The 17,425-nt window shown below is 46.4% G+C and overlaps 1 protein-coding gene across 1 annotated transcript in view; it reads left to right on the top strand.

Annotated features, from left to right (window-relative positions):
- Positions 1-13,895, top strand: part of LOC142923792 (exosome complex exonuclease RRP44-like) — a 111,249-nt gene extending 97,354 nt beyond the window's left edge. The window contains exons 3-4 of the mRNA XM_076064770.1: positions 11,800-11,956; positions 13,658-13,895. Coding sequence (XP_075920885.1) covers positions 11,800-11,956; positions 13,658-13,879 — 379 coding nt within the window. The 3' untranslated portion in view covers positions 13,880-13,895. The remainder of the gene's footprint in view (positions 1-11,799; positions 11,957-13,657) is intronic.
- Positions 13,896-17,425: the final 3,530 nt, after the last annotated feature.

The raw sequence follows: 17,425 nt of genomic DNA, 5'->3' as shown, positions 1-17,425 counted from the left end.
GTCATCTCCCGGTGCTATCCCAGCTGCTGCTGCTGTCGTCGCTCTTGCTTAGATTACGCAACACGATGTTTGTCCTTTGTTTTGGTCTCCAGCTGAAAGCCGAAAGTGGGAAGATGCGTCGGCCCACTGGCAAAGTGGTCGGCATCATCAAGCGGAACTCGAGGCCGCTGTGCGGCATGCTCATGCCCAGCCCAATCAAGGAGGTGGGCTGATCTGCATGTGTGTGTGTACGTGTGGGGAGCGGTAATGTAGCGGTTAGCGCGCTGCGCTACGAATCCTGGGACCCGAGTTGGATTATATTTATCGCTCATAACCAATAAACAGCGCCAAATGTCTGAACCTGTCTTGGGCCCTTCCCTAGGTCGACTCGGCCATAAATGAGTCTCTGATGTGGCATGTAAACATCAGCGCTGTGGAGACAAAGGCGGTCGGGCATGGTGCTGGCCGTACCCACCCCGTCGTTTGCCGTACCAGCTTGAATAGGTGTGTGCTGACGGCACTTGCCCAAACAGTTTGTTGAATGCCTTACTGGGGGCTTTTTGGGCGTGTTGCAGGCCACCCGCCACCTGTTCACGCCCGCGGACCGCCGCATGCCACGAGTGCGGGTGGAGACAAGACAAGCAGCGTCCCTGCAGGCCCACCGCATCGTGGTGGCCATCGGTGGCTGGCTGCGACACTCCCGCTACCCGAACGTACGACTGCACCGTGACGCCCCGGACGCCGTGACACCTCACCCGTCTGTCCCGTGGTCGGCATCGTCGGGCTCATCCTTCTGTCACTTGACGCGCGGCCACGCGGCTCTGTATGCAATACAGCCGTCGAACCCAAAACACGAACGGTGACACGGTGAATTGGAAGTCAGGGTGGATGAAGTGGCACCACTGTGATATTTTTTTGTTTGAAAGCATGGCAAACTCACCTGTGATTCAACCTAGGTTATTAAGGTGTTGTAAGTTGATAGTCTCAGCCCAGTCACCAATAACTGCACCAAAAACGATATTAAATTTGGTCGTGCACTTCGATTGTTTGATTTCCATCTCTGAGAAAACTACTGCGTTTGACTGCCATGTGATGAACATTACTTTGATTGGCAGAGTGGTTGGAAAAGCACTGCCCCCCTACAATTTGGACTGCATTTCACTTCAATGGATCTTAGAAGTAGCTCTGTTATGTCTGCTCCTGTGGGTCGTCCTTGACCACGAAGGGTTTGTATAGATTGCTTGTCTTGTGCGATACCATTAACACAATGAGAAACAAAATTGGTGAAAAGTTAAATATATTGTTAAGATGTATTCTTTGGGTTGTATCTTTGTTTAAACAGATGTCGGTTAATATTCTACATAATGTACGTTAGGTACAAGGTTGGCATTGTGGTTGTGCTTTTCATACCTATTTGCCACTGCACAACCGAGCGACACCATGGCTGGCACGGTTTAGTAGGCTGCAGGTTGTTTATCCACTGCAAAAGCGGATCCATGCCATGGACGGTCAATGCTTTGAACAAGTCTAGGCACATGCAGATGACGCTGTGGTGCCACGTCCCCGCGGTGTACTGACTGCTGTCACACAATTAACGTGTCGCTAGCCCCGCCCCTGGCCCTGCTCGGCCCCCGGATATATTTGGATGCCTTGTGGGGCCAGCATACTACGGTTTGGTTCTGGTTCGACACGGCAAAAAGCCAGTGGGTGACCACAGACACTTCGAGAGATCTGCACTGTCTGGGTTCCAATGTACCAGTGGAAAAGGGATACCGGTGACGATTGGCCACGTATGTGCATATGCATGTTGAACTTCTTCCGTACCATACGTAGACAACCGTGCTAATCGTCGGTGTGCTTGTGCAGGGCCATTTTGTGCGCTCTCTGGGCGAATGTGGGGATAAGGAGACGGAGACGGAGGTGCTGCTGCTGGAGCACGACGTGCCACACCAGCCCTTCAGCCAGGCCGTACTTGCATGCCTGCCCCCTCCCACGTTCAGCATCACAGCAGAGGTACGCATGAGACGTGTGACGATATGTCAATTCATCGATTGAGTTCAATTCTTACGCCTGCGGTGTGTTGGTGTGTTCGGTCGTGCATGTGAGAATCCTTTACTTCAATGTTCTTTATTACAAGGCCCACGGGCCACTGGTGGCCCCTGGGTGGCCTTTGGTGTGGCCCATGACGTGTGGCCCCCGACGTATAGGCCCCCGACAATAGACAAATGCGAAAACACCCCCCATCATCATCATCGTGCTGTCAAACCGCAATAGTTTCAAGATGTTTGGCCTGCGTAGAATACCTTCTAGAGGACCTCTCTGGAGCTCTCCCTCCAGTCGAGGTCCTTCCGCTGCACTGGCATGAACGAGACGCCACGGGGCTCTACACCTTTACCGCAGACCGTATATAGAAAAGCCGTCGACCTGAAAGAAAGTCGATGGCTCGGACACATCATCGTAAGAAGAGAGGAAATTCACATCGGAGGAATGAAGGCGATGGACTTATGGAAGCACCAGGGCGGAGACCCGAGAGGCAGGCCTCGAGAGATGCGGATCAAAGTGGTGAGCCAGGATATGGAGGACTTTGCAGTAGCCGTGGAGATGGTCCAGTACATAAATGAATGGAGCAAGGGGACTACAGACTTTTTTCCTATAACGCTGTACTTGCGTTCCTGAAGAACACCGAATTGTGGAAAAATCGCATAATAAATAATATAGGGTAAAGCACAGTCCGCGATAACACGTGAGATGCGTACGCAGGCTTAACAAAGACTTCGGGTACGTGAGTAGCATCTAGAAGCATCCAGAAACATCCCGTCTTGTGTGATGCTACACCGAGGCAACCGTACAACCGCTTATTCTGCCTCGCACAACGCAGTTCTGTTCACTCGATCGCCTTTTATCCAATTCGCATCCATGTTATGAAAAAATGTGTTCCCTAATGCATTCATCGCATTATATCTAATTCACGATATGAAAACACGCAGAGTTATAGGAGAACGGACTGTACTTTCAGAATATTCAGTCGCCTATTGAGAAGATAGAACGCCATTAGAATGAAGTTGGTTTACCCATGTATGGCTCACCCTGTGTTTTGTTTGTTGTAAGGCAGCGTTTTGTTGAACCTGGTGCTGTGTGTGTCCCGTACAAGGACCAGGCTGGCAGGGAGGACCTTCGTGCGTTGTCCATCTGCAGTGTGGATCCTCCAGGCTGCACAGACATCGACGATGCCCTACACTGCAAACCGCTCGACAATGGGAACACCGAGGTATTCATTTGGTGGTGGTAATCGTGGTCACGGTCGCGGTAATTCGTGCCTATTCCTTTCATGGTTTTGTCAATGCTAGCGGAGGTTACAAGGGGAGTTTAAGTGGCACAATGATAAGTGCACTGCACATTCATCCTGTCAAGCTGGTTTAGTTCCAGTCATGGCTAACACCGGTACAGAGTGATATCTAAAAAAAACTGCCCAAGTTCTCCCCTTCACCACCTGCATTGACCATCGTAACAAAGCAAGGTCAAATGACAATCGCAACCCATTACGGCATGGAGAAGCCCTCATCCTGCAGTGGATTGACAAAGGGGTGGACAATATTCCTGTTATTAAGTTTCCAAACATTGTTGCCTTAGTGCCCGTATTCTTGGTATCTGCTCGGCTCAGGACTGACTTCAACATGGCTTGGTTCTGGCTTGATCTGCTCCGTTGCCTCCAAAGAAGCATGAGTGGCTCAGCTGTGCCTTGGCTCAGGCTCAGCTCACGGAAATTCTGAGCGTGGCTGGGAGCATGCAGAGATATACGTGGAGGCACAAGGGACACGGAGGCTCAGGGCTGGAACCATGCTTAGAGGCAGCTTGGGTTTTAAGCGTTGCTTTGATGTGGCTTATTGAGAATTAGAATCAGAATATTTATACTGGAGGAATCCAATGAGCTATAAAGCTATTTTTCACATGTCCAGTAGAGGCGGGTAAGGACGTTACAACAGCAAACAGTACAAAAACATAATAGTAGTGCAAAGTACAAGAAAGATCAACAAATAACCCAAACACAAACAAATACAACTAAACCATCCCCATCTTACCAGGAAAAGCCCACTGAGGTATTGATTTATTTTTGATTAGTGACCTGGCCACAACTGAATAGCTCAACAAAGTGGCCCATCATTTGGACATTTATAGCAGCCAAAATAATAGAAATAATCTCAATGCATGTTGCGCGAGAGCCAAGCCTGAGCCAAGCCATGGCTAAGACCCCACTGGCCTAAGTGTCCACGTCACTGGCCGAATGCCTGGTTCACAATGAATGCACCAGGTAGTAATGGGTGTGCATTTCATTTCACATTATTGTGCTTTGGTTGGAGTGGCTATGGTGGAGGTTATGCATGCATGTGGAGTGAACGACTTCCGCCAGACGTCTAGTAGAAGGCGTCTTATTTATTAAAAGCACACAGGGCGATACACTTCGTAACGCGGCTACACCTAGGCTGTACAAACACGCAGCCCATTTGCGTCCTGCGTAGCTACGCTGGCTGGTTGACGAGCGTAGCGGCGGAGACAGAGCTGCTCTTGCAGAAGAACCAGCCACGTGGTCGGAGACGAAGAGATGATGACCGTAGCGACGCAACCAGGACCCAGACCCCACGCTAACAGCCCCGAAGTTCTGATTCGGTGCTCTTTATATCTGCCTGGAGTGGCCAAGCTCCACCTCTGGCCACGCCCCCTTTCTAGAACCTTCTAGGCCCTTCGGGATGGTTCCCGGAGCTTCTCGACTGACTCCGCCGTTGACCTTTACCCCAGATACGCCCCTTCATAATAAGGCATTATGTAATGCAGCTATAACCTTAATTACCCTTACAGGCCGGCAGGTATCACCCTGTCATTACACATCCATGCATGTGAGGGTGGTGACGGTGTGTTAATGTGTGTTCTAGGTTAGGGTACACATCGCCGATGTGAGCTATTTTATCCGGCCGGGGAATGCCTTGGATGAGGAGGCATCTCTGCGTGGTACCACAGTTTACCTGTGTGAGAAAGTGAGATGTGGATTTCTTCTTGCCACAATATCAAGTGTTTTACGACCCGCCGATTTCATCCTTTCATTCTTAACTTTACGACATGATGTAAAATATTACGATCTAACGATCATCGCGGTACCAGTTTCCCCACAACTTTGTAATTGTATTTGACATTTTCACCACATTTTTTTGCGTGCTTTTCAGTACTTCCCGTATGAATAACGATAACTTAAAAATGAATTAGAATTTTAAAAAATGTGCAACAACAATGCTAAATATCTCTCATGATGTTTTAAACGAGGTGATTTTTGTGGATTTCTTATAATATGATGTACCGTGACATCATGAGCGGCAGGCTATCGGCGCAGTGGTAACACTCGTGCCTTGCAGCAAGGAGACGCTGGGTTTGATTACTCAACTCTTGTGCCTTTTTGCTTGCAGCTTTGTTTGTTCTCCCCCCTGTTAGTGAATGGGTTTCCTCTGGATTCATCAGATTTCTTCTAAATAAAACCCATACAATCTTAACTGGCATTCGCGAAAACATCCCCTTGCTGAACAGTTACCTGCAGGTGACTTAATCATGTGTGGGTTTGCTTGCAAAACACTCGTTGAGTTGGTGCATATGTATTTGCCAGATTGTGTTTATTGACAGAGAAGTTGTTGCGTTTATGTGTTTGTGCGCCTGCAGAGGATTGATATGGTGCCAGAGTTATTGAGCTCAAACCTGTGTTCCTTGAGATCCAACGTCGACCGGTGAGATGCACCAACAACTGTGAACTCGCGAGTGTGCACATTGCAACCCATACTCAGCAGCTAACGTGCGTTGTTGCCAGGTGCACATGTAATCCCATGATGCGTGGCACTGTTTAAGTGTCATTGTACAGATCCACACAAGCATGTGTACATACATAAGCAGCCAAACCAGGATGGCACAATGGTAACACATGTCTCACAGCAAGAATGGCCTAAGATTGATGCCCGACTTGGTTGCCTTTCCATGTAGATTTTGTATGTTCTCCCCCTATTTAGCATGGGTTGACTCCAGGTTATCAGGTTTCCTCTCATTGCTAACATAAACGTGTTATTACTACTATGATCCTTAACCATGGAAAGCCTCACTGAATCTCATAACTTCGGGAGGGTACTGCAAAGCTTTTGCAGTCGAACAATGGTTGCTACATATATATTCCAGTTGAGTAATTTGTAACAACCCAAACCGGTATTTGGCCAAACATCCCGCTGCTGAAAGAATGACTCGACTACCAAAAACTTGGCAAGACCCTCCTGAAAAAGAGTCTCGAGACTTTGCGAGGCTTTCCTGAGTGAACACCCTGCACCACTCCAATGTCGACGACTCTGCCACTCGACGGTGAATGGCGACGGTGCATGTGCTGTGCGCGTGCAGGCTGGCGTTCTCGTGCATATGGGAGATGACTCCAAAGGCTGAGATTGTGAGCACACGTTTTACCAAGAGCATCATCAATTCCAAGGTGATTCCCCCCCCCCCCCCACAGACGTTCAGTTTTTGTAAAACTCTCGTTTGCTTTCACGTGTATTGCATCGGTGCCTTGCTATGTTAGTGCAGTTGAGGTTTCCGGATGGCTGAGAGGTCAGAGCGTTGAGCTTGCACCTCTGAGTTCACAAGTGTAGCGAGATGAAACGGGTTCACAAGTGGTAGTATGTATGTTGAACTTCTTTCGCACCGTACGTAGCCAACTGTGCTAATCGGAGGTGCGAGGTAGGACATGAAAGTAGTGAGTTGATGGTCTCTGTCCAGTCAACAATCACTGCACAAAACACAGGTTTGTTTTTTTAGGTTAGATCGTGTAAATATGTAAATGTGTCATTAAACCCACCCCCACCCGACACAGCCAACTAATAAGGGTTGTCACGTAAACAGAACATGCCAATTCGTCACGAGTACAGCACACCGGTGTGTTGTACCAGTGACGAATTGGCCACGTTCTGTTTATGTGACAACCCTTACTAGTCGGCTGTGTCGGGTGGTGGCGGGTTTAACGACACATTTATGTATTTACACAATCTAACCCAAACAACCTGTATTATGGATGATATTGGTCACGAAAGCCTACGTGTTAAACTCACTGCACGAAAGACCACCAAATTACATTGCACTAAATTTGGTTAAATTCCAGCTTTGAGAATTAAAAAAATATATCAATTTTACTTTCTTTGGGTGAGTGTAACCCTCAGTGGTCATCGGGAGCCACGTAGACATCTGTTGAGTTCTGGCTTGGGCTTGGATCAGGCGTGGGCATTGTGTAATTGCGAGGACCCCATGGTTCACCCGTGGTGTGTTCATCGTATCCCCGCAGGCGTCTCTGACGTACGCAGAGGCTCAGCTAATGATGGACGACGCTGGGCGGAAGGATCCGGTCACCAGCAGCTTGCGTGGCCTCAACTCCCTGGCCAAGATCCTCAAGCAGAGGCGCATTCAAAACGGGTAACTCATTGTCAAGATCCTCATCCCCTCCACCGCCACTGGAGCGATGAGCCGTATTAATGTGTGCACCGCATTTAGTCGATCGGCAGGTCGCCTGTGGCGCGGTAAAGTGTGGTTACTCCCGTGTCTTCTAAGACATCCGGCCAGCGTGGAAGAGTAGGCTAAAATACATTGAGAGGGACTGTAAAAGGGTGTATCCTTAGAGGGGCCGCCTCTTATGGGAGCCCCCTTCTTCCAGCAGTGGCTTGAGCAAGCAATTGCAAGGCTGCACCTGTTGCTTTTTTGACCCCATGATGCATGAGGCTTGGGTGAATATCATGCACAAACAAGTGTTACAGGATTCATACTCTGGTTTTTTTCGGTAAAGTCACGTAGGTAAAACTATAAAATAAAATAACAACTAAATTAAATCACGACGTTTCGGGCGCAACACAAGCGTCCTTCTTCAGGTGGGACAACCACAGCCAGAAACAATTGCTGAAGTGGGCAAAAAAGGGCTGTTGTAACAAGAGGCTATATAGGTAAGAGAGTGGGGGGGAGCAAGGGGGGAGAGATAGAGATGGGGGGTGTGGGGTAGGGGAAGTGGGGTGCTGCTAGAGGGATTAAAGGGGCGAGCACAGCAAAATGCCGGGGGGGGGGAAGTGAGTGGGGCTGGGAGTGGGAGGCTGAAGAAGCTGGAGATGCGGAAATGAAGGCAACAATAAAGAAGTTAAGGTTTTACCTGGTTAATAACATCCTTCTAGATTGGAGTGTTACAGGCTGCTGCGGGGCTACATTGTGGGCAATAGAGGACAATGCAGTGACATAAATTGTTTTACTCTTATTCTTAGTTTTTTTCGGTAAAGTCACGTTGAAGAGAAACAACAAAATAACAAAATATATATAAAACAATAAAAAATTCTCACGACGTTTCGACCATAACTCAAACGGTCATCATCAGGTGTGTCGGTTTGCATAAATTTATTTTGAAAAGGCATATTTATTTATTTATATATATATAAATAACGTTTGCGTCACGCGCAACGATTGGCTGTTTGCCAGGACTAGTCCATCTATTTTTTGAAAAGAGGAGGGGGGAGACGAAATTTGTTTTTATGTATGCTGTCTGAAAGCCACTGTAAGCGTGAACAATCAATCAAGAACTGAAATGATTTATCAAATCTTTCCAATGATTGCTAAGATAGAATCCATCTTCTCGGTTGAAATTGTCTCTGTGTTTGTATATGTGGATAGCCTCATGAACGAATCTCTCATGGAAGCCAGATGGCTTACAAAGAACCTCCGTCTTGGAAAAGTCAATGGCATGTGAGCCTACTGAATTAGAACAATGATCTGCTACGGCCGAGGTGTTGGTCCTACCGTGTTTAAGGTCTGCTTTATGTTCACGAATGCGGTCCGAGATATGGCGTTTGGTTTCTCCAATGTAACTACTACCACAGAGGCAACTTAGTTTGTAGACACCAGGGTATTGTATGTCCGGAATCACATCTTTTACAGACGGAACCAGATCACGGATTTTATGTAATGTGTTGAAACGGACCTGGATCTTGTGTTTATTCAAGATTTTGGAGATCTTTTTTGTGATCCCAGCAATGTAGGGTAAAGTGATGGTTTTGAAAGGCTCCTCAAGAGGGTTCTTCTTCATGGTTTGAGTGATAGCTTTGCGGATTGTATAGTCGGAGTAACCATTAGCCCTAAGAGCTTGGTGTACGTGCTTGAGTTCACTGCTTATGTGTTCCTGGTCGGATATGCATTGGGCTCTATGATACAGAGTCTTGATGAGAGAATTCTTCTGTGATGGATGGTGGTGGGAATCCGGTTTCAGATAAGCATCCGTATGGGTAGCTTTCCTGTAGACAGAGTGGCTCATTGAACCATCAGGTCTCTTTTTAATTAGGACATCCAAAAAAGGTATCTTGCCATCTATTTCGACTTCCATGGTAAATCTGATGGCTGGGTGTATGGAATTGATGTGGTCGAAGAATTGGTCTAGAGCAGGCCGGCCATGTGGCCAGATGACAAAAGTGTCATCCACGTACCTCTTCCATAAGGTTGGGCGCAGAGTGGCAGTCTGGATGGCGTCAGTCTCAAATTTCTCCATGAAAATGTTAGCTATAACTGGAGAAAGGGGGGAGCCCATTGGGGTGCCCTCAGTTTGTTTGTAGAAAGTTCCATTCCAAGTGAAGTATGTATTGGTTAAACAGTGTCTCACCAGGGGGGGTACCTCAGTGTTTAGTCCTTGATGAACCAAGTCTTCAATGATTGCAATGGTGTCAGGTACAGGAACCTTGGTGAATAAGGAAACTACATCAAAACTGACAAGCAGGTCGTCTGGGGACAGGGAAATACCCTTGATTGTTGATACCAGGTGAGTAGAATTTTGTACCGCAGAGGTGGTCTTTCCAGTGAAAGGACGCAGGATTTCAGACAAAAAACGAGCTAGTTTGTAGGTGGGGGAGCTGATAGTAGAGACTATGGGACGAAGAGGTGTATCAACTTTATGTATTTTTGGTAAGCCGTATAATCTTGGTGGCCTGGCAGCAGAAGGTTTCAACGAAAACTGTTTAGATTGATCAATTAATGCGGTTGAATCAGAAATTATTTTGTTGGTTTGTGTGACGAGGCTGTTGGTGGGATCTCTTTTTATTTTTGTATAACTACCATCGTCGAGTAATTCTTTAATTTTGTTGTTGTATTCTATTTTATCCATGATAACAGTAGCATTGCCTTTGTCAGCTGAGAGAACTACAATATCATTCCTCTTTTTTAATTTATATAATTCAAAACGCTCATCTTTGCTGAGGTTGCTAGCTGGCATCTTAGCGTTTTTGAGGGTTGCAGCGATTTCAGATCTTGCTACGTCTGCAGCGATGTGACCCAGGCCCCTGAGAGCAACGTCTACTTGGGCAATTATATCATTAACTGGTATGTGTTTAGGTGTGACTGCAAAGTTTAGACCTTTAGCTAAAACGGATTTCAGACCATCGGAAATAGAACTGTTACTGCGATTAATTACGACTTTATTAACGTCTAACTTTTTGGTGTGTGGGTCCGGTCTTTTGTTGAAGAGGAGGTTAAATTTGGAAATCAGGTTTTCCTTACATTTGGTCGACATAGTAGCAGCTGAAGAGATTCGTTCATGAGGCTATCCACATATACAAACACAGAGACAATTTCAACCGAGAAGATGGATTCTATCTTAGCAATCATTGGAAAGATTTGATAAATCATTTCAGTTCTTGATTGATTGTTCACGCTTACAGTGGCTTTCAGACAGCATACATAAAAACAAATTTCGTCTCCCCCCTCCTCTTTTCAAAAAATAGATGGACTAGTCCTGGCAAACAGCCAATCGTTGCGCGTGACGCAAACGTTATTTTATATATATATATAAATAAATAAATATGCCGTTTTCAAAATAAATTTATGCAAACCGACACACCTGATGATGACCGTTTGAGTTATGGTCGAAACGTCGTGAGAATTTTTTTATTGTTTTATATATATTTTGTTATTTTGTTGTTTCTCTTCAACGTGACTTTACCGAAAAAACTAAGAATATGAATTACTGCAGTCACGAAAGCTTTAAATCAAAATTGTTTTACTCTTCTTAATGCTCCCATGTCTGTGCTCCCCCACCTTTGCCAACGCGTACTGACCACCACGGTTAAGTACGGTAAAACCACCCCACGACCCGTATGACATGGGGCGGCCCTCATCCAGCAGTGGATTGACTTAACGAGCTGTGCATGTTCAACTCAAATATCTGAGTTTGTGAAGTGTCTTATATTAAGATTCTGTGTTGTTTTGGCTGGACATGATAATCGCTCATGTCCCTTCTCCACCCGTAGGGCATTGACTCTGGCATCCCCTGAGGTCCGATTCCACATGGACAGCGAAACCCACGACCCGATCGACCTGCAGACCAAGGAACTCAAGTGAGTCTCGTCAACAAGACACCTCCCATGACTGCGATCCGACTGTTGTGCAGATCTCTCTATCAGAATCAAAATATATATATATCTACTGGAAGAATCCGATGAGCTATAAAGCTCTTTTTTCACAGATGTCCAGTTGGGGCAGGTCACAACGTTACAACAACAAACAATACAAGCACACGTTAGGATTGCAAAGTATTGGAAAGGTAAACAAATAACTTAAACAAATATACAAATAAAACTAAACTATTTTTATCTTACCAAGTAAAACCCTGACCACAAATGATAGCTGAACAAAGTGGCTTATCACGTGGGAAATTTATTATCAGCAAAATAATCTAAGATAAAGAATCTTGACCCTTGTGGTTGATGTGTTGTGGTGGCAGAAACTGGTGCGTGTACACAGGGAGACCAACTCGATGGTGGAGGAGTTCATGTTGCTCGCCAACATCTCCGTGGCGGAGCGCATCGTAGGCGAATTCCCCGAGTGTGCGCTGCTCCGACGCCACCCGGCGCCTCCACCTTCCAACTACGACATCTTGGTGAAGGCGGCGAAATCAAAGGTAGAGTTAGAACCCCTTTTAACGACCACCCTTGTTAACTAATCGCTTAACAACGGGCCTCCATAGAGCTCAATGTGTAGGCTTAACCGACCATTTCCCTGTTAACGACGGGCTCTTGTAGGTACAGTAAATATGAATTAATGCCACGTAGAAGGAAAACAATAAAAGAAATATAAAACAATAAAATTATCACGACGTTTCGACTGCAACACAAGCAATCATCATCAGGTGTGAAAACCACAACAAGAAAATTTGAAAAAAGTGGCAGTTATTTTTAACGTTAGCACCACGGAGAGAGATTTGACAGTTTGTTCAGATGGACGAGTCCATCTATGTTCGGAAAAGAGGAGGGGGGAGACAAAAAATAATGGATGCGTTCTGACAGCCACCTTAAGCGTGATCAATCAATTAAGACCCGAAATGGCTTATCAAATCTCTCTCCGTGGTGCTAACGTTAAAATAACCGCCACTTTTTTCAAATTTTCTTGTTGTGGTTTTCACACCTGATGATGATTGCTTGTGTTGCAGTCGAAACGTCGTGAGAATTTTATTGTTGTATATTTTTATTATTTTATTGTTTCCCTTCTACGTGAATTTACCGAAAGAACCAAGAATATGAATCCCTGCAGTCACGAAAGTTTTAAATCAAAATGAATTCATGCATTTATTAACAGTGTTTATTTTAATATGATGTGTTTATAATGTTAGTATCTTTATGTATTAATATCCATTGTTTAAATATTATAAAGTACGTTTTTTGGGTGAACAAGGGAAACTTTCGATGCTATCGGAACGAATTAAGCTTTTAACACGTATTTCCTATACTCGCTTAATGACCAAATCCTTTAATGCTCGTGTTCGTGGAACCAATTACCGTCTTTAAGAGGGGTTCTACTGTTTCTAGATTGCTGTTAACCTTCCTTCAATATCATCCTCCTCGCAAGGAATTCAGAGGTCGTCGGGTGGCTCAAATTTTTGTTTGAGGTCTTTTGGTTTAACCGGGTGAGAACTCAAGAGAACATAATAGTCTCATTTGCAAGGGTCACCTGGGTCACCCTATGACCCAGAGATTACAGCTGGGACCCTGGCTTCAAAATCCAGCAGCCACATTGAACATACTGTGTTATCAAGTGTAGGGAGTTGAAGGACTCGGCTCGTTTCCCAGCTACTCCACAGAAATAAGCAACAAAAAACCATCACGATAAATGTAGTACTGTATTTAATTTTAGATAAATTCCAGCACTGAAATGTTGAAATATCAGGTCGACTTATTGTGATGAACATTATGCTCAAAATGGGTGGGAATGTGCTACCCCCTACTGTGAAGCAGAGGTGTCTTGAAACGATGTCAGTATTGGCCTGAGCGAGCAATTGCAGGGCTGCACCTTTTACCTTTATCTTGAGATGTAGCCGTATAGTTTCCACTCGCCCTTAGAGGCAGAACAACTCAAAAGGTGTGACGAACCACAGACAACGCTGGAAGGCAGCCAGGCACTGTGCCAGATGTAGATTAATCCACTTGCTGTACTGCCTTCTCCTGGCAAGCCAGGTTATGGAAACCTGAATGCCCACAGGAAGTGCGCTGAATAACGTTTTCTTTCCAATACACCACAACCCTTGCTGCTTCCCCAGCACTGAACTACAAGCCACGTGCGGGATAGTCACCTCACAAACGCCGGTGTGCCAGATTTTTTTGCGCAGAACATCGAGATCCAGGTGGACTCGGCTAAGGCGTTGGCCGAGTCCCTGGACCGGGCGGCGGTGCCGGGAGCGCCACCATACCTCAACACTCTGCTGCGCATCCTGGCCACGCGCTGCATGATGCAGGCCATCTACTTCTGCTCCGGCATGGAGCCCGACACCCACCACTACGGGCTCGCCACCGCCATCTACACCCACTTCACGTCGCCCATTCGACGGTGACGTGCTCTGGCGTCAGGCACACGCGTTAAATCGACCTTCGCGATTATTGAGGGGACTATGTTGTTGTCTTGGTGTGGTCTGGGACTGTGCTGCCTTTCCCAAGTTTAGGAATTTATTTATTAATTGATGTACTTATGCAATGTTAACTTGTGATTACGGCACACCTCCAATTAGCACGGTTGGCTACGTACGGTGCGAATTAAGTTTAACATACAACTTGTATATCTTTTTTCTATTATTTACTTTTACTGATTTGTTTACCTTTCCTCTTCTTAGCACTCCTATCATATACCTACTGGACATCTGTCAAAACGAGCTTTTATCGCGAATCGGATTTCTCCAGGATAAAGATTCAGATTTTGAGTTATTTTTCTAAAAGGTCCTATAAACGGGAAGTTTGGCCAATTCCTTAAATGGTTGTTTGGCTTGTGTTGGGGAAAAACTAGAGGATCCGGAGAACACCAACGCCTACAAGGAGGGTGACAGTGTTCCACGTGCAGAATCAAGAATCCATTGCCGTGTTGCAGCGGCGGCCAAAAGTGAAATGCAATTCTGCCATGGATCGCTAACGATTTTGTTGTGGATCTTAAATAAGAACACAGATATGAGCAGGCAGCAATTTGCGCTACATCTGTTGACAACTAAAAAATCCTCAACAAAGAATTAAATTCATACATTAACAAAGATAATTTCCACCAGCAGATGGTGCTAGAACGTGGTATGGCCAGAGTACAGTATTATATCACAGCATTAAATCCATCTGAGTCATTGTTTGCGTAGCTTTCTGGTGGATCGTCAAACCCGCTGAGATCCACCAGAATGAATCGCGGTGCTTGGTGGATTAATACCGCTGCTCCGTTGGCATCTCGTGGCCATACCGCAGCCTGTATCTACTGTAAATTTAATCTTCATATTAAATAGAGGCTACAACAAATGTGAATATTGTTGTTGTTGTTGTCTCCCTGTACCGTTACAGATACTCGGATGTGATTGTGCACCGGCTGCTGGCCGTGTGCGTGGGCGCCGACCCCACGTACCCGGCGCTCACCGACAAGCAGAATCAGCAGCAGCTCTGCAACAACCTCAACTACCGCCACAAGATGGCGCAGTACGCCCAACGCTCGTCTGTAGCTTTCCACATGCAGGTGGGAGGCGGAAGTGTGGGCCACGTGGAGCTTGCACGGCGTGTGCTTAGGCACCTGATAATGCGTCCATTCGTCTCTTGAAAACCATTTTTAAGGTCACGAAAGCAGGCATCGTATTGTGCGTGTAGTAAGAATCAATTGTTTTCTATTCGCACGCTTACGTGTGGTGGTGCCGTGGCTGTACTGGTTGGCTACACTTGACATTGCTTTTCAGCATTCTTCTGTGTTTGCTGAAAAACCTGGTTACTTGGCACATTTGCCCATGATGTGACAACTTTATTTGATTGGCTCTGTCAGGTGATGGAGGATTATAGTCAATACAATTGACATTGTACCTTCACGATTGAACTCAAAATAATCCCCATGACATGATGCCAATAGCACAACTGGAATTAATTAGCGGGGGGGATGCAGAAAAATACCTTAAATTTTGTTAAATAATTGTGGGCCTGGTAAGTGATGCGCGTGTGTCTGCTCTTGGCAACGTAGCGGTGATTAACGGCTGCTGTTGTTGTGGTCTCAGTTGTTCTTCAAGAGCAAGGGAGTGGTGAGCGAAGAGGGCTTCGTGCTGTTTGTGCGCAAGAACGCCGTGGTGGTGCTCATTCCCAAGTACGGCTTGGAGGGGACGGTTTTCTTTGACTCCAAAGATCTCAAGCTCAACGTTACCTTCGACGAGGAGGTAGGGCATGTGTTCACTTAACCGGGAGGCATTGGCATTTTCCGAACGGCTGAATTCTGCATTTAAACCCAGGACTGGCTTAATGCACTGGGACCCAAGCCCCCTGACCATCTCTCTACGATTAGGTTTCTATCAGACACACAGACACTTGGTTTAAGGTGGAAGAACGCAGTGAGATACGAAGCTCCGTTTTTTTGCCATTTGGCAGTGTGGACTATTACAGAGGAAGTTACACCAGTGGATACATTAGAGCCGGATGGCTCACAGGGCTATACCAAAATAAACTGAAACTGAATTTAATGATGTAAATGCGTTTCAATTATAAAACGGTCACAATTAAATATGCTTTGGAAATAACTGCCATGACGGAGCCCGTATTGTCACGGAGAGGACATCAGATTAAAAATACAGTAAAATCCCTCAGATCCGGAAGAATTATAGAGAAGATCTAATGCTTTCTGTAAACAATGAGAAACTCAAAGGGCAGAAAAGTACTTGTAGAATAAAAACAAATGAGGGAAATAGTAGTTGATGCAAAAAGTGATCTCTAGATGGCAAAAAGCACATGTGTGACCAGTGGATCCGGTCCTTTCCAGCATGCCTTGCATGCCGCATTACATTGTCACTCTGCGTGGATAATGCACACAGCCTAATTTGGACCAGAAGCTCAAAAGGGCTTCTCATGCCTGGTTTTCAGCTCGCGCTGAGGTGGCCCAAGCGGTATTGCATTCGCTGTGTGTTGTGGAGGTTTGCGTTTCAAACTCGGTGGCCTCTCCGGTTAATACTGTGGTGTGTATTAAGCGTAAAATATTTATAGGCTATCCGCTTTAACAGTGGACGTTAAAAGATCCTGTAACATTATTCGTGTGCCAGCATCATGGTCCAAGGTTGGCAAATTACATGCAAATTACTTATTTGGGGAGCACATATCAATCGTTCGCCTCCTTTTACAAAGACGTAGCAGTGACCTTGAATGCAAACGTTTTGAGAATCAGTGAGGCTTTTCTGAGTGACCCAGTAATAGTTGGAATAATAACGTTGGGTTTACGTCAATCCGTGCTTGTGTGCAGGGCACTTGGTAGAGAGCAGTCAGCGGTAGTGTAGCGGTTAGCGCTCTGCGCTACGATCCCAGCGACATGGGTTCGATTCCTTCGCACAGTCAACACCAGTGATGATTATCTGAACCGGTCCTGGGCCTCCCCTAGGTTGACTCGGAACTCAATTGAACGCCTGGTGCGGTGTGTAAACATCGCCACTGGGGAGACAAAGGCGGCCGGGCATGGCGCCGGCGACCCACCCCCTTGTGTGCCGTGCCGGCCTTCATCTGTGCTCCTCGCCAACAGCACTTGCCCCAACAGTCTGTTAAGGCTACATTGGAGATATGTCTTTGTGTTTTGTGTAGGGCCCCACGCTGTGCGTGGAGGGCATCGCGCTGAACATGTTCGACCGCGTGTGCGTGCGCGTGTCGCTGGATTCGTCCAACCTGCAGCACCAGCGGATCCGCATGCACCTCGTCCGCCCGGAGGTACTCACCGTGCGGCGCGACGCGAAACCTCGGAATACCACCGATTTGTATTGTGACCATGCTGCTGTTGCTGCTTGCTGCGCCAGCAGTAGTGCACAAAAAACAAACGCTCGCCGCATCGGAACGTCAGCGGGCCGAAAATTAATGACACAAGCCACAGCATAGCGCTTGTTGCCATGCAACCCAAACTGTGGAAC

This window comes from Petromyzon marinus, unplaced genomic scaffold (genome assembly GCF_048934315.1).
Source record: "Petromyzon marinus isolate PM22_M1 ecotype Great Lakes invasive population unplaced genomic scaffold, UKy_Petmar_22M1.pri1.0 PM_Scaffold_7, whole genome shotgun sequence".
Lineage (NCBI taxonomy): Eukaryota > Metazoa > Chordata > Hyperoartia > Petromyzontiformes > Petromyzontidae > Petromyzon > Petromyzon marinus.
The sequence above is the reverse complement of the archived record's forward strand: the minus strand, read 5'-3'. Positions and strand labels throughout refer to the sequence as shown.